The sequence below is a fragment of the Engraulis encrasicolus genome, chromosome 6 (assembly GCF_034702125.1).
Source record: "Engraulis encrasicolus isolate BLACKSEA-1 chromosome 6, IST_EnEncr_1.0, whole genome shotgun sequence".
NCBI lineage: Eukaryota > Metazoa > Chordata > Actinopteri > Clupeiformes > Engraulidae > Engraulis > Engraulis encrasicolus.
In genome coordinates this window covers 23,374,797-23,401,706 of record NC_085862.1, presented here as the reverse complement: position 1 = coordinate 23,401,706, position 26,910 = coordinate 23,374,797, and the positions used below count along the sequence as shown (strand labels likewise).

At 47.6% G+C, this 26,910-nt stretch overlaps 1 protein-coding gene across 1 annotated transcript in view; it reads right to left on the bottom strand.

Moving 5' to 3' along the window:
* trappc8 (trafficking protein particle complex subunit 8) overlaps nt 1-26,910 on the bottom strand; it is a 63,599-nt gene that overhangs the window by 26,359 nt on the left and 10,330 nt on the right. The window contains exons 4-21 of the mRNA XM_063200978.1: nt 26,109-26,198; nt 24,626-24,800; nt 23,986-24,136; nt 23,539-23,617; nt 22,286-22,566; nt 19,970-20,085; nt 17,074-17,224; nt 16,075-16,175; nt 15,595-15,700; nt 13,053-13,184; nt 11,563-11,787; nt 10,915-11,035; nt 8,053-8,247; nt 7,009-7,184; nt 5,944-6,018; nt 5,401-5,500; nt 4,297-4,451; nt 1,573-1,906 (exon numbers count right to left, since the gene is read on the bottom strand). Coding sequence (XP_063057048.1) covers nt 1,573-1,906; nt 4,297-4,451; nt 5,401-5,500; nt 5,944-6,018; nt 7,009-7,184; nt 8,053-8,247; nt 10,915-11,035; nt 11,563-11,787; nt 13,053-13,184; nt 15,595-15,700; nt 16,075-16,175; nt 17,074-17,224; nt 19,970-20,085; nt 22,286-22,566; nt 23,539-23,617; nt 23,986-24,136; nt 24,626-24,800; nt 26,109-26,198 — 2,763 coding nt within the window. The remainder of the gene's footprint in view (nt 1-1,572; nt 1,907-4,296; nt 4,452-5,400; nt 5,501-5,943; nt 6,019-7,008; nt 7,185-8,052; nt 8,248-10,914; nt 11,036-11,562; nt 11,788-13,052; nt 13,185-15,594; nt 15,701-16,074; nt 16,176-17,073; nt 17,225-19,969; nt 20,086-22,285; nt 22,567-23,538; nt 23,618-23,985; nt 24,137-24,625; nt 24,801-26,108; nt 26,199-26,910) is intronic.

Genomic DNA, 26,910 nt, shown 5'->3' with positions numbered 1-26,910 from the left:
TGAAAACTGTGTGTCTCTACGAGCTTTTATTGCCGAGTAAACCCACGCTAAACCGAAGCGGGTATCCATGGAATTCAGCTACAATCAGAGATATTGAGGTTTTTGTGAAGGGTGCGCTTCCTCAGAATGTGACGAGTTTGAAAGGGGACGAGTTGGTTTTAATCACAATTTGGTGCAAGGTTAGCTCTGACACGCATCTTCCTGCTCGTCAAGACACACCTCCTGCTCTATACCACTACCACACCGGCAATCAATGCCCTTCGAAATCCACGTTTTTCACACAGACTGAACACAAACTCTTTGCACACATGCAGAAGGTCGGACATTTGCTAAAATAGTTCCCGATGACTCCCGAAATAATAGCCCAACATTGACAACAAATCCCAATGATATGATGCTTAGATGTAGCCCATCCGATCCATATGTAGCCATCTATGCTAGCTTCTGGCTTTTCACATACAGGAAGACAGTTCAACATGGGGGTGAATAATCATATAAACTTATCTGGTTGGCGATCAAACTTCCAAATCGGAGCGCATTACTCCAATTACAATTCGGGTGCCATTTTGATCCAATGATCTGGTAAAGGTCTAGGTAGCAAGCCCAGAAAGTTCAAGATACTCCTGGCACGGTATACAATGGTCTCTGTGTTTACCTATTATGTGAAGTCAGACACAATACACGCTACCGATCGTACAAGGGAAACAACAACATAGCACGATTCACGAATACGGCAGCACACCTCCTGCTCTGTCACACTACGACACCGGCAAGCGATGCCCTTTGAAATCCCCGTTTTTCACGTGGACTGAACACAAACTCTTTGCACACATGCAGAGGGTGAGACATTTGGTAAAATAGCTCCCGATGACTCCCGAAATAATAGCCCAACATTGACAACAAATCCAAATGATATGATGCTTATATGTAGCCTAGCCCATCCGATCCATATGATATGTAGCCATGCTAGCTTCTGGCTTCTCACATACAGGAAGACACAGAAACTTATCTTTTTGGCGATCAAACGTCCAAATCGGAGCGCATTACTCCAATCACATCTCGGGTGCCATTTGGATCCAAGGATCTGGTAAAGGTCTAGCAAGTCCAGAAAGTTCAAGATACTCCAGGCACGATATACAATGGTGTTTACCTATTGCGTGAAGTCAGAGACAACACATGCTACAGTGACCGTACTAGGGAAATCAATGCAGGCAGCGCGATAGGCGACATGGGTTGGCATCCAGACATCTTGGTAAGTTAAATTAAAATATCCAAATCATAACACTCAAACATCATAACAATCAAACAACTTTTGACTGCAAATGTTGTCATTTATGTCCATCACAGAGCTACCAAAATCACATATATTGTCCATTGAAGGGTGTAGATTCAAAATTTGATATTTAAATGCAAAAACGTATTTTTACCTTTTGGTATACAACGCATGGGCGTGAAAAACGTATTATTACGTCGTCGGTACTCAATGTGTTAATCTCAGTATAGAATAGAATAAATAGAGTATATACTAGTGCAAAAACATCATCAACAACAGAATAGCGGAATATAGCGTACCCTCTGGCCCCCCACTGCCAGGACTGGCACCTGTGATGCTGCCACCACCGCCACCGCCGCCGCCGCCGAACTCGGCCGGCGAGACCAGCGTGACCTTGGCCATGGCGGAGGGCTCGGCGGGCACCGTCTTGTAGGCGGAGCTGTGCTCAGAGGCGGTGGGCGAGAGCGGCGTGCGGGCGTGGGTCTGTCCGCGGGCGCCCAGCGTGAAGAAGTGCGGGTGGGTGGAGGCCACGCGGAGGCCGGCCAGCGCGACGCCGCTCACGTTGACAAACTCCACCCAGGCCTGGCGAAGCTCGCCGCACAGCAGCGCCGTGGGGAAGTGCAGGAAGAAGACCTGCAGAAGAGTGGAGAGGAGGAGGAGGGGAGAGGAGGAGGAGGGAAGAGGAGGAGGGGAGAAGAGGAGGAGGGGAGATGGGAGAGGGAGAGGAGAGGGGAGGAGGAGGGGGAGTGGGGAGGGAAGGAGGAAGAAGGGAGGACAGAAGGAGTGGGGAGTAGGAGGAGGAGGAGGAGTGGGGAGGAGGAGAAGAGTGGGGAGGAGGAGTGGGGAGGGAAGGAGAGGGGAGGGAAGGAGTTGGGGGGAGAGGAGGAGTGGGGACGGGGCAAAGAGATTTCATTTAAATTCATGGCATCATCTTTACCAGTACAAGTCAAACGAAAAAAAGACGGACAGACAGACAGACAGACAGACAGACAGACAGACAGACAGACAGAAACAGAGACAAACAGACAGACAACAAAAACAGCTAAAGAGAATGAAAGGTGAGGAAGGGGTTAACATTTTGGAGGGGGTTTGGAGGACAGAAGGGAGACGAAGAGATGAAAAGTGGGGTCAGAGAGGAGAGAGAGAGAAGCCAGAGAGAGAGAGAGAGAGAACGAGAGAGAGAGAGAGAGAGAGAGAACGAGAGAACGAGAGAACGAGGGAAATTGCAAGTTGGGTGAAAAAAGGACGACAACAGATGAAAGGATTGGAGAAAACAGTGAGTGAAAGTGAGAGACGGGAATAAGTAGAAAGTAGAAAGAGAGAGAAAGAGCATGAAGAGTAAAAAAGGAGAGCTGAGAGAGGCTGAGAGAGAGAGGGGGGGGAGAGAGAACGAGAGAGAAGGAAAGAAGAGAGAGAGAGAGAGAGAGAGCGAGAGAGAGAGAGAGAGAGAGAGAGCAGGAGTTTAATATTGATCAAGGAAGGGATTAAATGGATTCTACCTGTGTTGCCTGTGTGTAGACGTGTGTGTGTGTGTGTGTGTGTGTGTGTGTGTGTGTGTGTGTGTGTGTGTGTGTGTGTGTGTGTGTGTGTGAGAGAGAGAGAGAGAGTACTGCATGCTGTGTATGTATGCGTGGTGTGTGTATAGTATGTATGCATGGTGTGTGTGCACAGTGTATGTGTGTGGTGTGTGTGTGTGTGTATAGTGTGTGTGTGCGTACACGCGTGTATGTGTGTAGCCGAATGTCATTTATCCCTCCATTAGCTGATGGCACTGGAGAGGGGATATCATTTACTCAAGCACCTGATTGATGTTTGCTAACAGTAACAGGCTTTAATGGGAAAAGAGGAAAAAGGCACTTTGGCTCAGTTTCACAGGAGCTGACCCACTAAGAGACCCCAGCAGGGTACTGCAGAGGGAGAGGGAGGGGAAAACAGACAGACAGACTGATGAAGACAGAAATAGAGAAAAGACAGGTAGGAGAGAATCTGAGAGAAAGGAAGGATGAGGACAAAAAAGATGAGATGAGGACAGACAGAGAGAGAGAGAGAGAGAGAGCGAGAGAGAGCGAGAGAGAGCGAGAGAGAGCGAGAGAGAGCGAGAGAGAGAGCGAGAGAGAGCGAGAGAGAGCGAGAGAGAGCGAGAGAGCGCGAGAGAGAGCGAGAGAGCGCGAGAGAGAGCGAGAGAGCGCGAGAGAGAGCGAGAGAGAGAGATCGGCTTGACTGAAAGATAGATAGATATACAAAGAGGCAGAGAACAGAAGAATGAGAGAGAAAAAGAGAGAGAGAGAGAGATAGAGAGAGAGAGAGATGTAGAGATGGAGTACAGGAGAGTATAGGAGAAAGAGTTTGGTTCAGATGACAGTGTGTTGGGATGTGGAGTGGCTGAGTGTCATTCATCATGGAGGGGTAGTGTTCACTGTTCATGAGCGCCAATGAAGCCTCATCCATCACAGGGCATTATAGACTCCTAATGGAGACCACACAACACTGCAGTGCCTACATCTCATCAATGCACATCACAAACTGCAATGCCTACATTTCATCAACGTAAACACATCACATCGTAGTCCATCACGCACTATGGGGATCCTCTTTCCTCATGGAGACGTATGGTTTTTGTTTGTGCATGTGTCAGATATCACGCACACACACACACACACACACTTGTGCAGAGTAATAGGTGTGGCTTTTCTCACTCACACACACACACACACACACACACACACACACACACACACACACACACACACACACACACACACACACACACACACACACGGGTGATATGATGATGGAATCAATCAGTCACACACACATCCAAATACGCATATACCCAAACACACACACACACACACTTGAGCAGAGTAATAGGTGTGGCTTTTCTCACTCACACACTCACACACACACACACACACACACACACACGGGTGATATGATGATGGAGTCAATCAGTCACACACACACCCAAATACGCATATACCAAAACACATACACACACAAAACAAGCGCACACACACACTGACCTCGAGCAGGGGCATGGGTGGTGTGATGATGGGGTCTAGGCGGTGGTCTGGGCCGTGCTTGACGCTGGTCTTCTCCTCCTTGGTCTGGTTCAGCCGGGGGCCCTGGATCTCCAGATCCTGCTTACCGCGAACACTCAGCCCTCCCAGAGGTAGGCCTGGAGTACACACGCACACGCGCACGCGCACGCGCACGCGCACGCGCACACACACACACACACACACGAGAGGGAGGGTGAAGGAGTTTCATATTAATGTATAGCGTTTGTGTGTTGTCTGCGTGTGTGTTCAGATCCTGTTTACCGCGCACACTCAGCCCTCCCAGAGCCTTGTACACATTACATTACATTACATTACATTACATTTAGCGGACGCCTTAGACCAAAGCCACTTACAAGGAGGAAATTCAAGCCAGTACAGAGTAGGGGATCAGCACAGAGTACAGCAGTATACAAGTAATTGGGAGCAAAATGTAGATAATAAACAAAGACCTCTAGGCGCAGTGTAAAGTTGCAACACTGACAGCATTGTCCAATACATGGTAAAAGAAGATGTAGCATAGTATAAGATGCATATAGTGCTAACACACACACACACACACACACACACACACACACACACACACACACACACACACACACACACACACACACACACACACACACACACACACACACACACACACACACACACACACACACACACACACGCGCGCGCGCATAAACACGCACGCACGCACGCATACGCACACACAAGCGCGCACATAAACACGCACGCGCACACACAGTGTGTGTGTGTGGTCCTCACCCTCTGTGGAGGCGTTTCCCCAGTCTCCAGTGCCCAGGTTGTAGTGTGTGTGTGTGTGTGTGTGTGTGTGTGTGTGTGTGTGTGTGTGTGTGTGTGTGAGTGTGTGTGTGTGTAGTCTGTACCCTCTGAGGAGGTGTTGCCCCAGTCTCCGGTGCCCAGGTTGTAGTGTGTGTGTGTGTGTGTGTGTGTGTGTGTGTGTGTGTGTGTGTGTGTGTGTGTGTGTGTGTGTGTGTGTGTGTGTGTGTGTGTGTGTGTGTGTGTGTGTGTGTGTGTGTGTGTGTGTGTGTGTGTGTTCTGTACCCTCTGTAGATGTATTGCCCCAGTCTCCGGTGCCCAGGTTGTACACCACTCCCAGGATTTGCAGCTCTCCTGTCTGGTGCGGCAGCAGCTTTAAGCGGGCCTGAGGAGCACACAGGAGAGGGAAGAGAGGAGACAGGGTTATACAGGATGGAGAGAAGGGGGGAGGGAGGGAGAGATAGAGATAGAGAGAGAGAGAGAGAGAGAGAGAGAGAGAGAGAGAGAGAGAGAGAGAGAGAGAGAGCGAGCGAGAGAGAGAGAGAGAGAGGGAGAGAGAGGGAGAGGGAGAGAGGGAGAGAGGGAGAGAGGGAGAGAGGGAGAGAGAGAGAGAGAGAGAGAGAGAGTGAGTGAGTGTGAGAGTGAGTGAGTGAGTGAGTGTGAGAGTGAGTGAATAAGTAAATGAGTGAATGAGACAGAGCCCGAGTGACTGCAAGTGTTGCACGTGTGCGTGCGTGAGCGTGCGTGTGTGTGTGTGCATGTGTGAATGTGAGTGTGAGTGTGTGTGTGTGCGCACGCGCGCAAGTGTGTGTATATGTGTGTGCTCACCACTTTGGTTTCTTCTGGACTCATGTTGAACTCTGAGATGACTTCAGTGGTGATGATGTCAGTGCTGGACGGGGTCTGGAAAGGGGTTTACACAATAAACATTAACAGGACAATAAAAAGTTCTACTTCAAGGTTGTGCATCAAGAGTACAAGCTTGTGTGTGTGTGTGTGTGTGTGTGTGCGTGCGTGCGTGCGTGCGTGCGTGCGTGCGTGCGTGCGTGCGTGCGTGCGTGCGCGCGCGCGCGCGCGCGCGCGCGCACGCGCGCGCGCGCGCGCGCGTGTGTGTCGGGTTGACATCGGCACCTGCCAACCAGCCAAATGCAGGTAAAACTTGGCTGTGGCTGGTAATCATTTCAGTGTCACTAGCTTCTTTTGCAGTCAGCTTAGGCCTGCCGCACACTGGCTCCGATAGCACTGCGGCGCACTTTTGCTTCCGACAGAATTCGGACCCCCAAACCCAATTTCACACTAACATTGCATTGATAGCCAATGGGCGGCGCCGACAAAATAGAACTTGTCTCTAATTGCTATCCGACATCGGCGAATGTCCGCGGACTTCGGCGCCAGTGTGCGTGGTTCTATTGAAAACAATGGAATCGGATTTTAGCTGAGCAGTGCTCAGCACTTTGTCGGAGCCGGTGTGCGGAAGCCCTTACTCCTTGATATGTCCTATCAGAGTAGCTTATATGACGCTTGTCCCTTGTGTATCGACTGTTTCTATCCTATGTAGGACGTTATGGACTCATCTTTTTGCTTCAGCACTTCATCTTGTGAGGCTAGATGGCTACAGTATCAAGATAAAAACAATATCAAATTTGTGGCTAGTGACTTGGGAAAGCCACTAGCCACAGTGGCCGGTGAGTGAAAAATTTAATGACCTCTATGTGTGAGGTATGTATTAAGAGCGAGAGATCCAGTGTGTATGTGTGCATGCGTGTGTGTGTGTGTGTGTGTGTGTGTGTGTGTGTGTGTGTGTGTGTGTGTGTGTGTGTGTGTGTGTGTGTGTGTGTGTGTGTGTGTGTGTGTGTGTGTGTGTGTGTGTGTGTGTGCAGTATAAATCCACACCTGTGGGTTGAGGGCCTCCTTCTCGTTGGTGAGGGTGTGAGAGGCGGCGTCCTGCTGCGAGTTGTCGGGCGGCCGGCTGTAGTCTTTGGGGGTGAACTTCCACAGCAGAGACAGGTCCGTCAGACACAGAGACACCCGCAGAGGGTTCCGGAACGACACCTCCACAATGATGGGCTCTACAGAACAGATGACATAGTCAAGACCTCCACGATGATGGGCTTTCACAAAACGGACAAAACATTCAGGGCAGTGTGTGTGTGTGTGTGTCCTACACTCCACCACAGTCATGGAGCAGCGCAGGTTGTCCGTACGCTGGCTGAGGCAGGCCTGTGTGTGTGTGTGTGTGTGTGTGTGTGTGTGTGTGTGTGTGTGTGTGTGTGTGTGTGTGTGTGTGTGTGTGTGTGTGTGTGTGTGTGTGTGTGTGTGTGTGTCCTACCCTCCACCACAGCCAAGGGGCATCTCAGGTTATCTGTATGCTGGTTGAGGTAAGTGTGTGTGTGTGTGTGTTTGTGTGCGTGCGCGTCTCCCTTGCGCAGGTTATCCGTATGTCCGTGTGTCCGTGTGTGTGTCTCCCCTACCCTCCACCACAGCCAAGGGGCATCTCAGGTTATCTGCATGCTGGCTGAGGTAAGTGTGTGTGTGTGTGTGTGTGTGTTTGTGTGCGTGCGTGTCTCCCTTGCGCAGGTTATCCGTATGTCCGTGTGTCCGTGTGTGTGTCTCCCCTACCCTCCACCACAGCCATGGGGCATCGTAGGTTGTCCGTATGCTGGCTGAGGCAGGCCTGTGGTGTGTGTGTGTGTGTGTGTGTGTGTGTGTGTGTGTGTGTGTGTGTGTGTGTGTGTCTCCCCTACCCTCCACCACAGCCATGGGGCAGCGTAGGTTGTCCGTGTGCTGGCTGAGGCAGGCCTGTGGTGTGTGTGTGTGTGTGTGTGTGTGTGTGTGTGTGTGTGTGTGTGTGTGTGTGTGTGTGTGTGTGTGTGTGTGTGTGTGTGTGTGTGTGTGTGTGTGTGTGTGTGTGTGTGTGTGTGTGTGTGTGTCTCCTACCCTCCACCACAGCCATGGGGCAGCGTAGGTTGTCCGTGTGCTGGCTGAGGCAGGCCTGTGTGGGCTGGAAGGCGGAGGGCACCACCCCCCTGTTGACCATGGCCACCACCTGCTCCTCCAGGCGGATCCAGAGGCGCGACAGGTCCGCATCACACTCCTGGTCCAAGGTCACGTGCGTCGCCGCCTGCTTCTCACCTGTAAACACACGCACGCACGCACGCACGCACGCACGCACGCACGCACGCACGCACGCACGCACGCACGCACGCACGCACACACACACACACACACACGAGCGTGCAATTTAGTTATTGGAGGAAAAGATTAAACTACATTAAGTATCCACAGAAAAAAAACACCCTTAGGCACAAATCACACTTAATCTTAAATGCTATTTACTGCCCCATTGGTAGCGAGCTAATGAGCAAAACAACTTTAACTAACTTAAAAACATCAAATGGGTAAAAAATATAACATCACATATTCCATTTGCTGAGATTTTCATATTTTTCTCATTCAATTAACCGTGCGTACCGTTTTGTTATCATGCTGAAAAATATGGAAGCTAAGATATCTAATGAGACCAAAAAAAATCCAATAACAACAACAAATATAGCTGCAAGCAGCAATGCGGGGCCAAGCAGTAAACTTGCCAGAGTCGCAACGGCAACAGAAGGAACTGCTGCGCCCCCTTTGGTCCAAATCTCGCCAATGTTGGTGTGCATTCCTTGGACGAGAGTGTGATCACGTAGACCAAGTTTAGTTTGAATCCGTTGAAGAGCTGCCGATATATGAGCTCACTTCCTGTTACCTGTTGGTGGCGCTAGAGAGCTTGGGGTCTGGATTTTTTTTGTTGGAGGTCATGGGATGGACTAGAATGTGTGCAAAAAATCCTAACAGAAATTGACTAACGGTTGCTGAGATATGACCTCACTTCCTGTTTTGCCACCTTTATGACAATTTTGATTGGCTGTCACCGGCAAACGACAAGAGGTGTTCAAAATTCTTTCCTCTCCCCCCTCCCTCTCCCTCCCTCCCTCCCTTCTTCCCTCTCTGTCCCTCTCCCTCTCCCTCTCCCTCTGTCTGTCTGTGTGTGTGTGAGGGGGGGGTGGGGGGTGGGGTGCAGGGGCTGGGGCAGTGGGGCTTTGGTTGACACTTTAAAGCAATAGCAGAACTACGCACACACATAAGCTCTCGTCTCTTGTGTGTCCCGACCCCCTGCCGAGAATGGTGTCAGTGAACGTGCGCAAGGGGAGCAGAGGGGACAGAGAGATGAGAAAAAATCCCTCCATTCTTTCCACAATTTTGAATGGCTGCTGTGAGCTGATAGTTTTTTCAATCGTTACGAAAATCCATACCTGGGTGCAACATGGTGTGAAGATGACCTGTGTACCAATATTTTGAAAATTGGGAGTACGGTTCAAAAGATACAGGCAAAAATGTAGCTAAAATTTTGACCTGTTGGTGGCGCTACAGAGTTTGAGCTGGGGGTCTGATTTTTTGCCCAGTAGGTCATGGGATGGATATCTATGTGTGTACAAAATCCTAGCCGAAACCGTCAAAGGGTTGCTGAGATATGACCTCACTTCCTGTTTTGCCACTTTTACGACAATTTTGATTGGCTGTCACGGCTAAATGATAGAAGATATCCAATATTCCTTGAGACCCCATGTGTAGCCCAGTCCACAGATACTATATACCGAGTTTCGGGTGAATTGGTCAAAAATTGAGGGAGAAGAAGCATTTTTATTGAATTTCACAAAATTCAAAATGGCGGGAAAACTATCCTGGCGGAAAATGACGTCATAGTGTGCGTTGGATTCGTCTTGGCCCAAGGATTCCAGGGATACCAAGTTTATGAAAATTGGCCCAGCGGTTCAAAAGTTACAAGCAGAAATGTACCCGCAACTTTGACCTGCTGGTGGCGCTAGAGCGTTGGGACTGGGGACCTATAAATCGCTGTGGGTAATGCTGAGACTGTCCCTAATGTGTGTGCCAATTTACAGCATTTTCCTATGTATGGTTCTATGGGCTGCCATAGACTTACAGTCGGAGAAGAATGGTGACTATATAATAATAACAATGAAGAAAACCTACTAACTCTATAGGGGCCTTCGCCAGCTTCGCTGCTTGGCCCCTAATGATGTTTGTGTTAATGACTTCACATACTTGGGTGGGTGCACATACATATACTCTGATGCCCCCCCCCCCCCCCCCCAAATCAAGGTTGTAGTCCCACCACTTTCACATACCCACCAAACAGGAAAGTTAAATTAAACTACCCTCATAAAAGTAATTATCTTGAAACTTCTAGAATAAAAAATTTAATAAATCTTTATCCCCATCGCTATCCAATGTCAAGGTCAGTCTAAAGAGCACCCAATTACCCTTTAAAGCAGAGTCACCATTACCCTCACCATTAAGAGTTGATTTTGGCAATTAAATAAATCTACTGGGAGTTAACCAGCCAGTTAGGGCCCTTGTTAGCAATCAGGCGTCGAAAAGAAAATAATTATGGAGATTTTTTTCCTAACCCAGAGTAGTACGGCTGCAAGCTTGATTGCTGACCACATGAGGGTAAAAAAAAAAAAAAAAAAACACGTGCATTTGCAAGTGTGATGGGAGTCCCACAAGTTAGAAGCCAACAACTAAATTTTGCACAGAAGTTCATATTCCTAATACTTTTTGGCTTTTAATTTCAGCGTCACACTACCCTTTCATCCGATGTTTCAGTTAGTGTGTCTGTGTCCGTACCCTCAGCGAGCCTGTGCTCATGGCCAAAGAAGACGTTTGTGTGTGTGTGTGTGTGTGTGTGTGTGTGTGTGTGTGTGTGTGTGTGTGTGTGTGTGTGTGTGTCCATACCCTCAGCGAGCCTGCGCTCGTGTCCAAAGAAGACGCGTGTGTTTGCGCTGTTGAGGCAGGGCAGCGGCAGCTGGGGCAGCACTCCCTCCGACTCGCTCTCCTCCTCCGACTTGCTCGCACTCTGAGGACACAGGAACACACACACACACACACACACAATCTCAGTAACTCCCACCTAAGTAACACACACTTCAAACAGTATCGTGTTCACATCTTATTCTTCATCATGGAAAATGATCCGATATTCAACTTGATTTTCTGCATCAGTTGTAAATGTTTTGTGTGTGTATGATTGTAGAGAAACACACATTCCCTTTGACCTTATAGATGTGTACTCCCTGAGGAAGGCGGCCTGCAGTGTGGAGCTGTGTGTGTGCGTGTGTGACATGCTGGTGTCCTGACCTTGTAAATATACACATGTAGGTGCTCCCTGGGTGGTAGTCCCTGAGGAACGCAGCCTGCTCTGTGTGTGTGTGTGTGTGTGTGTGTGTGTGTGTGTGTGTGTGTGTGTGTGTGTGTGTCCGTCTCCTCACCTTGTACACATATAGGTACTCCCTGAGGAAGGCGGACTGCTGTGTGTGTGTGTGTGTGTGTGTGTGTGTGTGTGTGTGTGTGTGTGTGTGTGTGTGTGTGCGCGCGCGTGTTCACCTTATATACATAGAGGTACTCCCTGAGGAAGGCGGCCTGCTGCGTGGAGCTCTGCTGGCTGTCGTTGATGAGGATGTGTCTGAAGGCGGCCGCCGCGTTGTCGGGCTGCTGCAGCGTGTAGGACTGGCGGCCGATGGTGAAGTTGATGTGGTCCTCCGCCAGCGACCAGCCCTTCCCACGATACACCTGCAGCGCCTGGCAGTAGCAGCGCAGCGCGTGCCTCCGCTACAGAGGAAGAAACAGGAGTATACACCTTATTATCCACGGTTACAAGGGCGGCGCCATTACTATTGAAGGCCTATGGGCAGCCTAACTGGAACTAAGGGTGCCGGTATGCTTGCTGCGAGCTGTAAATTACGCGCGTCACCGTGAGCAACCGACTGCACATGCTTGCTTCAAAAGCAGTTGACCAAGACGCAAAATACTGGCGGTATCATGCAGGGGGCAGAGAGCACACAGCATTGCGATGCGGAAATTGGGAACATAGACGGCAAGGAAAACAACAAATCAAAAAGAGGGGCTCCCTGGGCGAGGAAACAATACTGCTACTACTCCTATATGTGCACGCTCCTTTTTCAAAGTGCAACAAGGAAGTATGATAAAAAAAGTTTGAAATTTCGGACAAACTCAATGAGACGCTCTTAAAAGTTGCTGGCATTGTCGTCTTCATATCAAGCACACGCATGGAACTGTGCAGTCTTTCTTACGATCGCCCCCAGCGAGTTTGAAGATATTGCACCTGACACACGCATTTGGCTGCCATGTCCAACGCGCGCGAAATTGACATTAAATACGCATGTTAACGCATTCATGAAGGAATCGTGCATGCGCTCGCGTATCCTGCAGCAAGCATGCCGGCACCCAAACAAGGCAAGGCAAGGCAAGGCAAGGCTATTTTATTTGTATAGCGCATCTCATGCACAAATGCAATTCAATGAGCTTTACAAAAAAATAAAAATAAAATAAAAGCAAAAGGCATAAAGCATGGCAGGTGAAAATAAAATAATATATACGGTATATATTTTTTAAACAAGACAGGAAACGCCCTTCCCACGATACACCTGCAGCGCCTGGCAGTAACAGCGCAGCGCGTGCCTCCGCTACAGAGGAAGACAATATCGTGAGGAAAAGAGAATGTAGTTAAGATGTGTGTGTGTGTGTGTATGTGTGTGTGTGTGTGTGTGTGTGTGTGTGTGTGTGTGTGTGTGTGTGTGTGTGTGTGTGTGTGTGTGTGTGTGTGTGTGTGTGTGTGTGTGTGTGTACACGTCACTGATCAAGCAGGCCTTGCAGGGGGCTGCTGGCAATAATGTGTATTAATACACAAATGTACAAAATTGTACATAATAATGCAGACCTGTAAAACTGTGTACATGTGTGTGTACAATTCTAAATTAGTTCATGAATTTTAAGCACTGTGTGTGTGTGTGTGTGTGTGTGTGTGTGTGTGTGTCTGTGTAGGAGAGATGATCGCTGTGTGTGTGTGTGTGTACCTGTCCAGCTTTGCTGTAGCGGTGTCCTGCCAGGATCATGTGGAAGGCAAATTTGCGCACCATGGGGTTCCGCATGTTGATGAAGCAGTGGGCAGCCTGCTCCAACAGCAGGGCACTACGCAAGTCAGAGTCCTACACACACACACACACACACACGGACAAGCGCACACACACACACACACGGAGAAGCGCGCACACACGGACAAGCACACAAACACGGACAAGCACACACACAGAGACACACACGCACACGGACAAGCGCACACACACGGACAAGCGCACACACACGGACAAGCGCACACACGGACAAGCGCACACACACAAATACACACGGACAAACATGCACAGCCAGACACAAGCACGGACACAGAAACAACCACACAGACACACACAAATGGAGAAAAAAAATAAATCCATGATTATATATTAAACCAACAAGTCCACACACGCACAAGCACACCCGCACACACACACACACACACACACGCATAATTACTCCAAGTACCCCCTACCAGTCGTTAAGCATTTTAAAAATCTCATTCTGGAAGCTAAAAAGGCAAGAGAATAGAAACCCCTAGGGGGTTTATTTGGTAGTGAGGGGAGCCCAGTAATTGGATCTTTTCAGGGGGGGGGGCAGCCATTTCGCTGGGGCAGGCCTGGCTAACAGGAGAGTGATGGAGAAGCTTCAAACGTAACTTGTTAAGGATGTGACGACATGTTGAGCAGCAGAATTAATGTCCAGAGTATTAGCCACGTCACGTGGCACTTCCCCATTAGCCTTTTTCACACTGACCTCTGACAACTTTCTGAAGCTTTCTGAGGAAAAAAACTACTACCGCTTTTCATAGGAAAATGGACTAATGGAAAATGGACTGCATTTATATAGCGCCTTTCCACTCCTTCGAGCACTCAAAGTGCTTTACATTATACTATGCCTCACATTCACCCATTCACACTCACACTCACACACCAGTGGCCGTGGCTGCGACGCAGGGTACCACCCTGCCACCAAGAGCAACTTGGGGTTAAGTATCTTGCTCAAGGACATAACGATGGGGTCAGGCCGAGCAGGCCTCGAACCTGCAAACCTTTGGGTTGCCAAACGGCTCCTTTACCACCTGAGCCACCATCAGTTTCCATAGAAACAGTGGTGTGTAAGTTTCTGTCTATGCCACCGGCATATTACTTTTTTCCATCTTCAAATGCATTGAAACGAAGGTGTCTGCCATCACGTGAAAAAATAATCACTCACAGACAGTGGCATGCACAGACATTTTTCCGCCTTCAAATGCATTGAAACGAAGGTGTCGGCCGCCTTACTAGGCTATAGAGGCTCCACATTTACATTATATCGGGGCATTGGTGTAACATGCTTTTGATTGTGAAGCATTTGTAGATCATCATGTCAACATGTGGGCCACAGTACATTGTGACAAAAATAACTTTGAAAAAAATCACTTTTCCAAAAGGGCAGGTATTGGGCAGTAGGGCAAAGGGGTAGGTGCTTTAGCACCACCTCGTCTCTATCTGTGCTCGCCTATGCTCACAGAGTTGGCAGCAGCAGCAGTGCAAGTACAACAGACGTGACGCTAGAGACTCGGGATATCAGTAGGAACTGGGACAGGCCAGAGGCCTCCAAAAGGTATTTTGGTCACACTTTTCTTGACGCCGGCGACATATGCATGACATGACGATGACGCAAAATTGTCAAAACAGTGTCATGAATAAGTCACGGATGAGCAATAACATTTTATGGTCATGAAAAGTTCACATGGTTGGGGTTGTCTTTACCATAAACAAATGTCACTTAATGACAACAGTCATAAAATGTTTATGACAGACAAAATAATTATGACATGCCCATGACTGTGTTACGACATTGTTATCACACGGTCATGTCACACCTATGACGCCGCTGTCAAGTAAAGTGTTGACGATATGTTTTGGTCTTTTATGCCTTTATTTTGATCGTTGACTGGGTGAGGGACTGGGGAAGGATGGGGAAATGAGCTTGGGTCTAATCAGGGTTCCCACTAATTCAGATATAAAATTCCATGATTTTCCATGACTTTCCAGACCCCAAAAACAGAATTTCCATGACCACTTCCGTAAAACAATGACGTTCAAACGTTTTAAAAAGTGTAAAAACTGAAGATTATCTTCACCCCTCTCGAGACGACGTCAAGCCACCGCCAGGGTTCAGTCAGAGATTCTTTAATTATCTACTCTCTCTGGTTCACTGGGCTCATTGCATTCTAGAATGTGGCACATTACAGTGCGAAACCAAACCGTCTGTGGCGAAGCGTTGTAGTAAATCAGTAAGAAACAATATTATACAACAAACAAAAAGGTTTTTGCTTCTAAACAAATGTTAAGAAAATTCCATGATATTCCATGACTGTGCAATCAAAATTGTCAAATTCCATGACTTTCCATGACTGGAAAAACTTTTGTGAAATTCCATGATATTCCAGAAATTCCATGACCCGTGGGCGTGGGAACCCTGTCTAATGCAATGTGCTGTGCTAAAAGACTGCTTCACCTCGCTGGTCATCTTGATGAGGAGGGCGGCGGCATCGGAGTACTTGGCCTGGCTCTTCAGGATCTCCGCACTCAGCAAGGCACAGCGCTCAGCCAACTGCATGTTCCTGACACACACAGACACACAGACACAGACACACAGACACACGCACACACACAAGGAACATAAATCTGTTTTCATGGCATCGTCCTAATAGACATAATTACAGATTCTGTTTCCTGTTTGAACTGAATACAGTCCCCGTTGAGGACCAATCAGTTCAATTCTAGAGTGTGGGCCTGTGACACATTGTCTTGCATGCCTGAATGCTGATGGTACTTTTCTTGATGTTAAGTAAGTGTGTGTGTGTGTGTGTGTGTGTGTGTGTGTGTGTGTGTGTGTGTGTGTGTGTGTGTGTGTGTGTGTGTGTGTGTGTGTGTGTGTGTGTGTGTGTGTGTGTGTGTGTGCACGCATGTATGCGTGTCTGTGTGTGTGACATACTTGCAGACGTCTCTGTAGGTCTGGATGGCCGTGTCCATGTAGTGGGCTGGATACGGTCTAGGGGCTCCCGGCTGGAGGAACGCAGACACTGCAGCCATCTCCTGCAGAGGGGGAGACAAGGAGAGAAGGAGAGAGGGAGGGAGAGAGAGAGAGAGAGAGAGAGAGAGAGAGAGAGAGAGAGAGGCAGAGAAAGAGAGAGAGAGAGAGAGAGAGAGAGAGAGAGGCAGAGAGAAAGAGAGAGAGGCAGACAAGAGAGAGAGAGAAGAGAGAGAGAGAGAGAAGAGAGAGAGAGAGAGAGAGTGGAGAGAGAGAGAGAGAGAGAGAGAGAGAGAGAGAGAGAGAGAGAGAGAGAGAAGAGAGAGAGAGAGAGAGAGAGAGAGAGAGAGAGAGAGAGAGAGAGAGAGAGAGAGAGAGAGAATATTTTTTAAGAAAGAACAACTTTGAATAAGACAAGCAAGTGTCCTAGGGTGTGTGTGCCTGTGTGCCTGTGTGCCTGTGTGCGTGTGCGTGTGCGTGTGCGTGTGTGTGTGTGTGTGCGTGTGCGTGTGCGTGTGCGTGTGCGTGTGTGTGTGTGTGTGTGTGTGTGTGTGTGCGATCAGCCGTCCTAGATAGCCAGAGATCCATGTCTCTCATCACCGCGGAGGGAACAACAAGATGGAAGAGACAATCACCTCACAGCAGGACACTCAACAGAATGATGTCTTTGGTGTGTGTGTGTGTGTGTGTGTGTGTGTGTGTGTGTGTGTGTGTGTGTGTGTGTGTGTGTGTGTGTTTACAAACGTCTGTCTGCAGTGGAAAGGCTGTGTGTCTGTTTAGTGGCAGTGTGATTAGAGGGGAGTGTGTGAGTGTGTGCGTGCGTACGTGCGTGCGTGCGTGCACCCGCACTTGGTGGCAGGTGTGTCTGTGTGTGCGCTTGGTGGCAAGTGCGCGTGTGTGTGCGCTTGGTGGCAAGTGCGCGTGCATGTGCGTGTGTGCGTGTGTGTGCGTTGCCTCCCTCACCAGAGCCCCGGCTGCGTAGAGCATGGCCTGGTCTGACAGGAAGTCCTTCTTGGCCGTGTGGTAGCAGCTGTAGGCCAGCTCGTAGTGCTGCACCAGGAAGCACAGGTCGGCCATCTTGCGGATCTGCAGCTCTGGCGCCTCAGGTGGATAGCTAGGGTCACAGGGGTCACACAGAGGTCAGAGGTTACCTTACATTGCATTTGGCAGACACTTTTTTTTAACCAAAGCGACTTTACTTACAATCAAGGACATAAATCACAGCCAACATAATTAGCATAATTAGATTAGCATAATTAGATACAAAGTGCACAGGAAATATACAGAACCACAAGTGCAGATGCTAAGTAGGGGTTTTTTTTGTGAGTAAGTCACGGACTTCCTGTACAAAAAGGGCACTTTTTGTCTTGTAGAGCAAAGAGGCAGGTCCCTTCCTGTGCTGTTCCTATGGATCTCTGCTATCTTTGGTAATACCTGCTTTGAATCAGAACATGAGACAATAGAGAAGAATAGAACATGGCTTACACTGCCCAGTCGTGCTCTGTGTAGAGAACAAGTGAACATTTCTGATTTTAGATGTGTGAAGTAGTTATAGCTCCCTGATTTCTTTTCTTGTTGACAGCAAAAAAAAGACCTGGAGGTGAAGTGTGCAGACCACCTCCTGTGTCTCTCCATGGTCTTTGATTGAACACTTCACACACTGCAAATGGCACAGAACGATTTTCCGAAAAGACAAAAATACTCTCTCTCTTCTGCGCCCTCTTCCTGTGATTCTAATAATCACCTTACTCCTGGGGTTACTACTGTGGCAACGGAAAAGGAGTGACATTTCCAGTTTAGCTGATGACCCTCATAAGAAATGGTCCTTAGCCTTGCTAAGCGGTAACTTTGTAAAACTTTGTGTGAAACACAAGTTATTGAAGTTGGTTTTAGCTTCAATGGCATAAAGAAGCTTGGGAACATGTTGATCTGTCCGTGGTTGCACAAATAACCAAACAAAAATGTTTCTGGGACAAATTTGTCTGAGGCCATTTTTTCATATCGTCCTCCCAATCCACAAGTGTAGATGTCGGTGGTATGGTGACGCAGTCCTTTTTCCAAGATTGAGGGGCCTTGGTCCTGCACATTTACAATGTCATGATTTTGTTAGCAGCCATGGCATTTTGTAATATATATGTACCGGTATATATATATATTGGGCTTTTTGCCTTCATTTGATAGGACAGTGAAGACATTGACAGGAAACAAGTGGATAGAGAGACGGGGAAGGGTCGGCAATGGACCCTGGCCTGAAACGATCCTCGGTCGGCCACAGAGCAGACGAGTGGCCTACCGTTAGCGGTAGGGCCCTGCCGTGGCATTTTGAAAACAGACTCGTAACCAGGACATAGTGGCGCATTGGAGTCATTGGAGCTAGAATATTATACAATAGTTAGATCCGGTCGAATTATTTCACAAATTGTGATTGGACAAGAGGCGTTCTACACGTCACTAGGAGTGAGGGTATCCTCCAACACTCTATGAATGACTCTTCACATCTAATAATCACTCCGCGACCAACGATACAAAGTAACCGTAACCAACGTGGTGCGCGTTGCGCAGCAACCAAAGACAATAACTGGAACTATTTTTCCGGAGCGGAGAAACAAGCAAATAAACAATCAAATAAAGTAATTAAAATAATTTAACATTTCTTTCAATGAACTAATTGTGTTAGCAAAGGAACTATTGTATAAAAGCAATATAACACTTGTGGTCGTGAGGTTGTTCTGGGACACCCTCACGGGTGTAATTACCTACTAATAACTAATAAACGTGATTATTGCAAAAGCTGTAATAATAATGTATGTGCTGGCTGCAATCTATTCAGGACATAGCAGGGGGGGGGGGCAGAAGCGTTCCTCCAACCAAGTCCATCCCATGCTTCATTAGACACTAAATACAAGATTAGAGCAGTGGATAAGACAAAACAACAGAGGGGGTTGTTGATTAGTCAGCTCAGTTTCCAGCAAGATGCGTGCGTGTGTGTGTGTGTGTGTGTGTGCGTGCGTGCGTGCGTGCGTGCGTGGCAGGTGTTGGCGAGTCAACCCAGGTTCCAGTGGGTTGGTGTGTATGTGTGTTGTGGTGGTGGTGTTTTTTTTCTCTCTCACAAGGGGTTCCTGTTAGTACTCATCATCACCTCAAGTGTGCAACAACACCCCAAGCATGTTTACCAGCCTGGTAGCTTGCAATTCACTATCCAGAAAAAAAATCAAACCTCATAAATTAATTTTGAAGTTTATTGGCCAGTTATTCCACACAATAAACACTTGCATGGATGTGCTGTTGGCGTTTGTGATACTTAATTACTGGTAAGCGGTCTGGCACAGTAACACCTGAGCATTTTAATAAGACAGAGATGCGTCATTGTTATTCATGTGCATCATTGTTTTTGAATGAGTATTGCTTCGCAAACATAGAATAATTAAATGTGTGTACCGGTTTGTCTGTACCTGCTTGCATGTCTGTGTGGGTGGGATGTGGGCGTCTGCATGTGTGAAAGACAGACACAACTGAGTATGAGTGTGTGCGTGAGAGTGTGTGTGTGTGTGTGTGTGTGTGTGTCTGTGTCTGTGTCTGTGAGTGTCTGTGAGTGTCTGTGAGTGTCTGTGAGTGTCTGTGAGTCTCTGTCTGTGTCTGTGGGTGTCTGTGAGTGTCTGTGAGTGTCTGTGTGTGTCTGTGTGTGTCTGTGTGTGTCTGTGTGTGTCTGTGTGTGTCTGTGTGTGTCTGTGTGTGTCTGTGTGTGTCTGTGTGTGTCTGTGTGTGTCTGTGTGTGTCTGTGTGCAGTGTGTGCAGTGTGTGCAGTGTGTGTGTGTGTGTGACAGAGAGAGAGAAAGAGAGCGAGAGAAAAGAGACTCACAGCAGTCCAGCAGTGTTCTTGAGTTCGGCGATGCTCTTCTCTGGCACCTTGCCTCCACCAAACCACTTCTTGGTGGCCGAGAACAACGACCTGCTCAAACCCTTCCGAGACACCAACTGAGGAAAAGAAAACAAGGGGAGAGAGACAGAGACAGAAAGTGAGTTTTTATGTCTTTCTTTCTCACTACCCCCCCCCCTCCCCGTCTCTCGCATTCACTCACCTTCTGCCTTTCTTTCTCCCCTCTCTCGTGTTCTCTCTCTTTCACTCACTCAGACAGAACAACAGAGACAGCGAGACAGAGACAGCAAAAGAGAGAGAGAGAAAGAGAGCCAAAGAGAGAACAAGAGAAAGGGAGAAAACGACAGAGAGAAGGGTTGTAAAAGTGGTACTAATGGGCAGGGAGAGGCAGACAAATGATTGGTGGCTGAGCGCCGTGGAGACGGACACGAGGCAGGAGGCGAGTGGAGCGAGCTGTTGAAATGGAGAGTAAATTCATGGCATCAATCACCACCACGCATAAAAAGAACGCAGGAGAACAGGACATCCATCTCATTAGCCTCTGCTCTCCTTTCACGCCTCTCTCCCCCTTTCCCTTTCTCTTTTTGTCCCCCTCTCTCTCTTTCTCTTTCTTTCGCTCTCTCTCGCTCGCTCCCTCTCTCTTTTTAACACTTTTACGCTCTCTCCTCGTCTCGTTCTCTACTTCTTTCGCTCCCTCTCCTTTTGTCCTTTGCATTCACCACCTCCTCCCTCTCTCCCACGCAGTTCCCCTCCTACTCTCTCTCCATCTCGTTCTGCTTCACTCTGAACTCCTTCTCTAGCTCTCTTTCGCCCTCGTTTCCTCTATATAACTGTACGTTTCTCTTATGCACTTACTTTCTGTCTCACTTTTGCTTTTCTGCCTGTCCCACAACATCATGCACACATTCAAGTAAACACACAGTTCTTCACATGCCGGACAGCACGTCTGGACGATAAACGACTATGACCGACTGACAGAACAAGGTCAGCTGCTCTAGATTGCCCTCGTCAAAAGGCTCCCAACGCCCACTTGACCTAATCATAAACCTGCCAATGCCCCCTTATAGTATTAAAAAATAAAATAAGCTTAAGCAAATGTCCGCCAATGCCAGATAAGTACCCCACCTCTTAGCTGTAGCCATCTAAACGCGTTCCATTGCAAAAGAGTGGTCAACACAGAATTTTGCGTCCATTGATTAACCCATTTAAGCCTGATGTTGCGTATACGACGCTGCATTGACCTAGGCGCCTGAAGCAACATAGATGCTGCATTTAGGCTCTTGAGGTTTGAGGGTTTTTTTTTATTAAAATGTGGGTATTTTAGAGCTGAATGAACACATTCTAATGCAAGATGAGGGTCCTAGCTTATAGATGCAGCTTATTTCATGTTTTCATGTGCTTTGGAGGCGGAGATATTTAGGTATTTATAGGCCGAGGGTTTAAATGGGTTAACACTAGCCCATGGCTCACCAATCCATAACCACACTGACCAAAACATCACAGCCAAAACACAGTGGATTGTCAAGAAAGAGTACCTGTCCATTCCCAGGCCAAATATATGGCCATTAGTAACGTAATCTATTCAAAAATGTTACTGAAAGAAAACCCAAGAAGGCTTAAGTCATTACATGAAAATAATCATCAAAAGCACAATAATAAAATATCACTCATTCAGTAGCCAGCTTCCATCAACACTCTTAAATCCGTATGCAACACTTTTTTTTTTGCTCATAGCACTTAGCTTTTAGCTCTAAGAACATTGGATTGATCAAGATTATGGGGTGTGCAGCGCCTAGCCCCAGTCTGACAGTCTGAGTCAAAAAAATACCATCAACAGTGCTTTCAGGACAGAGAAAACAAATGGCTAAATGACATGATGATGGCAGAAAATGGTTGTGTACTAGTCCAAGAGGAGTGGAAAGCAAGCCAAGATGACCTACATACTTCTGTAGATGTGTGGAGCATACTATGCTGTCTACAATGGCTGCATCAGTCCTGTGCGTTTCCTTGCTTGAAAAATTTGGACAAGGCACGAGTGTCCCTGGAGCAATGTGGGGTTAGGCTCCTTGCTGAAGGGTACTTCAGCCATGGATGAAGGTGTGCAGAGGGAGAGGTCATGTGGGATCATGAGGTCCTGTGTGTGTGTGTGTGTGTGTGTGTGTGTGTGTGTGTGTGTGTGTGTGTGTGTGTGTGTGTGTGTGTGTGTGTGTGTGTGTGTGTGCGTGTGTGCGTGCGTGCGTGTGTGCGTGCGTGCGTGCGTGCGTGCGTGCGACTGCGTGTTCCCGCTGGGCCCCTCACCTGGTCGTTGAGCTGGCGTATGTTCTTCTCGATGTGAGGCAGCAGGCCCCTGAAGGTGAACTCCTGGATGAACTGCCGGATGCGGTCGTGGTCCGTGAGGGTGAGCCAGGCACCGTGTGTCCCGGCGGGTGGGGAGGATGCACCTCCTCCTCCTCCTCCTGCGGCCTTGGAGGCCCGCGCCTCCACCCCGTCCAGCACCTCACCCCCCTGCGGAGGGAGGGGGGGCTCTGTAGACTGGTCCAGCTGGAGAGGATGGCCGTCCAGGCTGTTGGACGAGGGCTCTGGGGGATGGGGAGCAGGACACAGGCCATAAATGTTCAGCGTACCTTAAAGCAGTGTTTCTCAACAGGTGTGCCGGGGCACCCTGGGATGCCGCAGGCCCCCCTCAGGGGTGCCGCGGAAACGTGGCTGATAAAATAAATTATGTAAAATACATATTTGTCTAAATTGATGCATTAATGTTAGTCAGTGGAATCTTTCATATGCCATTTACACACAATAAACTAATATAGGTCGCCCCAGTCAGCTGCAACTTCGAACGAAGGTCGTGTGACGTCTCCAAATGTGCTACTTTTCTAAGCTTGTCTGGTATCGGATGAGATGCCATGTTACGGCTTGTTGGTTTAGGGTGCCTTGTCATTTTTCATGAATTGAAAGGGTGCCTCGCCTAAAAAAAGGTTGAGAAACACTGCCTTTAAGAACTCAAGAAAACGGCTGGGCACTGGAGTGCAAAAGGCATCTTTCATAATCTATGACAACTTCTGACACTGCAATTCAATGCTGCTTTCTAGGGCTGTGTAAAATATCAAATTTATATCGCAATATCAATATTGCTGTCAAACAATTGCAAACTTCATGAAATAGAGTTGAAACAATTTTTGTCATTTTTCTGCCAAAAGGTAGGCTGTGCTACGTGCAATATATTCCATTACCAACATTATATTTAATTATATTCCATTACCAACACTCACGTAGGGCAGGGCTGCAACGATTTTCTAAATTCCCTGCAAACTTCTACGGGAGTTCTTTTGTCATTGTGCAAAAGAATATTGTGTTTAGTTCGCCAATTCTGCTAATTAGTTTGCTAGTTAGCTTATTAGTGTTTTTCAATTAAGATTTTTAGAAATTATGCATCTTTTCTCCTAGGTTATCTGGTGAGCAGTGGCCAAAGCTCTGAAAGCTAAACCAGGAACCCTTTTGACCACATATGCATGTGCCCTTCAAGACTTTTTAACCAAGAGTTCAAAGGTCACCTTTGGGGGGCATGTCCCCGCTGGAGTTGTTGAGGTCATTCTCCACACTGTTGGTAGACGCAGTGTCATCATATGACTCCTAAACACACACACACACACACACACACACACACACACACACACGATTAAGATTCGAGTCAAGTTAAGATTTAAATATTTCTTTAATAGCAATAGCTGTAACTGTGGCAACCACTGTGTACTGGTTGCTGCCTACTTGTGTTGTCTGTATATGAGGTGTGTGAGGCATCTCAGGTATTTGCTATCTATGTGCTATCTATGGGTGTGCACGGTGCACGTGACGGAGGCTGTGAGAACACCTTTGTGAATCGGCAGCACTTACTGTGTGTATGTGTGTGTGTGTGTGTGTGTGTGTGTGTGTGTGTGTGTGTGTGTGTGTGTGTGTGTGTGTGTGTGTGTGTGTGTGTGTGTGTGTGTGTGTGTTTTCACCTGGCTGTGCATCTTCTGCAGGTACTGGCTCCATGGGTCTGGGATCTGCTCCTCGGAGCCCACCGCTCCCCCCTGCCTGGAGTTGATCTTCAGCAGGTAGCAAGCCTGAGAGCCATACCTCTGCTTCATGTCCTCATACACACTCTCCGCCCTGATGCAGAGAGAGAGAGAGAGAGAGAGAGAGAGAGAGAGAGAGAGAGAGAGAGAGAGAGAGAGAGAGAGAGAGAGAGAGAGAGAGAGAGAGAGAGATAAAGAGAGATAAAGAGAGATAAAGAGAGATAAAGAGAGATAAAGAGAGATAAAGATCAGCCACCCATTGAAAGAGATAAAAGGAAGACATGATGAGGATAGAAGTGGAGAAGGGACAAAAGGTCAGGGTAAATGGAAAAAATGACCCAAAAACACAAAGGCTAGAGCAGTTCTATTACACTTTGAAAATTACATCAATAAAAAAAAACTACTTTCCAATTATTTAGTGTGTATACATTTTTGGGACACACTGTGCCCATGCCTATAACCTTTGAACTTGTAGCCATTCAAGATTCAATATTCAAGATTTCTTTTATTACATGTAATGAGAGTAAAATTCTTAGTGTTTCTTTTGTGCTGAAGTACAGTCTAGTCCAGTCCAGTGCCGTACCTCTGTTCATCCCCGTCGCTGATGTCGTGCAGCAGCACGTAGTACTTGAGCGTGTTGGGGATGAACCAGCGCGGGTTGGCGAACTCCCCGCTGTGCTGGATCTTGTGCTGCTCCTGCGAGAGCTTCAGGAACTGCTCCAGGGGCACCGTCTCACTGGACGACACCACCAGCATGCCTGGGGGGCGCTGGAGTGAAGGAACGTACTTGGGTGCCGGAGTGTGTGTGTGTTGGTGGTGTGCACGTGAGTGTGTGTGCGTGCCTTCCTCAGGTGCCATTATTTGGTCACAATACCAGGTGGGTGTGTGTTGGAGTGCTAGGGGTGTGGGTGTGGGTGAAGGTGAGTTTTCGTGTGCGTGGGTGCGTGTTGGGGTGCTGGGGTGTGTTGGCATGCCTGTGTGTGTGTGTTGGCGTTTGTTGCTGTGTGTATTTCACACTCATGTGCCCTTCTTTGGTCACAGTGAATAGCTGCATAATAAATACTGGGGCAAAACGTGAAATTGTGTGTGTGTGTCTGTCTGTCTGTATGTCTGTATTTAAATGGCAGGCATAGCAAGTTTCACATTTTAAATGGCAAATCACTTAAAAGTGCACCACAAATGTACACTTACTTGTGTACATGCCTCAATTACTCAGACAGGCATCACATTCATTGTCAATGTACTGTATATAATTCCATAAGGGAGTTCATACAAAGCCACTCTCTGTTCCCTTTCAGTGTTGACCACAAAGGACTGAGGACTATATCTATAGCATGTAACAGGAAGCCAGCGGTTTATGGTACATCAGTTGCTGTGTTCCGCAAATCTGGCGTCCATACAATCTGTATGTCTGCATGTTACTATTTTTGAGTGTGTACATGTGAGGCAAATCATAGAACCATAGTTGGTCTTAGGAGCAGAGGTTTGCGGGTTCAAAGCCCTTCTTTACACATGGCTGAAGTGCCCTTGATGAATGAAGGAAGCGAAGGACAGCACTCTTCAGATTATTTGTTAGATTATTTGCCGAAGAACGTTTCGGACAAAGCCCTTCTCCAGCGTGTAATGTTCTGTCCTGCGCTCACCTCATGAATTTATGGTTTATGTGGGATTCAGCACCCAGAACTGTGAGAATCATTAGGCGATAGTGTCAGCACGTCTCCACCACTTCTGAAGTGCCCTTGAGGAAGGCCTCAAAATAACTGCGACGGCAGGGAAACGTGGAAGTGAAATGAGCAAAGTGAAAGGAGGCAAAATTCCATGCTCCATTCTGATGGCTAAACGGTCAACAGATTGTAACAGCGAAAGAAAAATGAAACTTTTATGCTGCGAATTTGATTGGTAGCCTCTGGCCACATTGCATTTAAATAGGATAAAAACTTGTGGCTCTATGTTTTCGCTTCACTTCGCTCCTCTTCGCTTGCAAATTTCACTTCGCTTTGTTTCACAAAATCTGCTTGCATGTGTCCACTCCCTTGCAAAATACAATGAAAACCAATGAAGGATACAGGCCAGATAATGGTTGAGAAACTCATGCTCGGTGGCAGGCATGTTCTGAAGGAAGATCTCTCTGTACGCTTCAAACCATGGGGTCGTAGCTGAGAACAAAACACACACAGGCAAGATGATAAAAAACAGGTTTTAAAAATCTGAAAATAGATTTCAACTTCCCCCATCACCATCACAGGTTCGAAACCATTCAACCAGTCAACCAATGGAGAAGATTCACGGTAGAAGTGAGGAACTTGTAAAAAGAAAGCAGAGGATGTCAGACAAAGACTAGTGTGATTAATTTGACCGGCACAAAACATATGCTGCTCTGCATCAGTCAGTTGGAGAGTGTCAATCTGAGATTTAGGTGTCCATTTCAATGATTAAAGTCTGCCGCTGTTTGCCCATTTAAAAACAATTACCAGAGTAAAGTACAATTATCACAGTCGCTATATATAAAATCATGACAATTAACATAATTATTTGAAACCACAATCAACATTATGCATGCACATCTACTACTCAACATTGAGACAATGGCAATAGAATGAAATATTGGGGGGGAAAAAACACAGACATTATATACAAAAAGTGAGCAAGCCTATGCAGGGGGAAAAAGGAACATTGCGGACGACGACTGGGGCTTTCTGGCCAGTTACAGGAAGGAGCGAGCGCTCGGAGGAAGTACAGCTAGAGCGAGACATTTTCGGAGTAAGGAACAAAAACATAGGAAGAGAAAAAGCAAAACGATGAAATGACTCACAGCCCCAGGGGCCTATATGAAGAAGTTGGATCAGGGGTAAACCAGGTTAAGTTAAG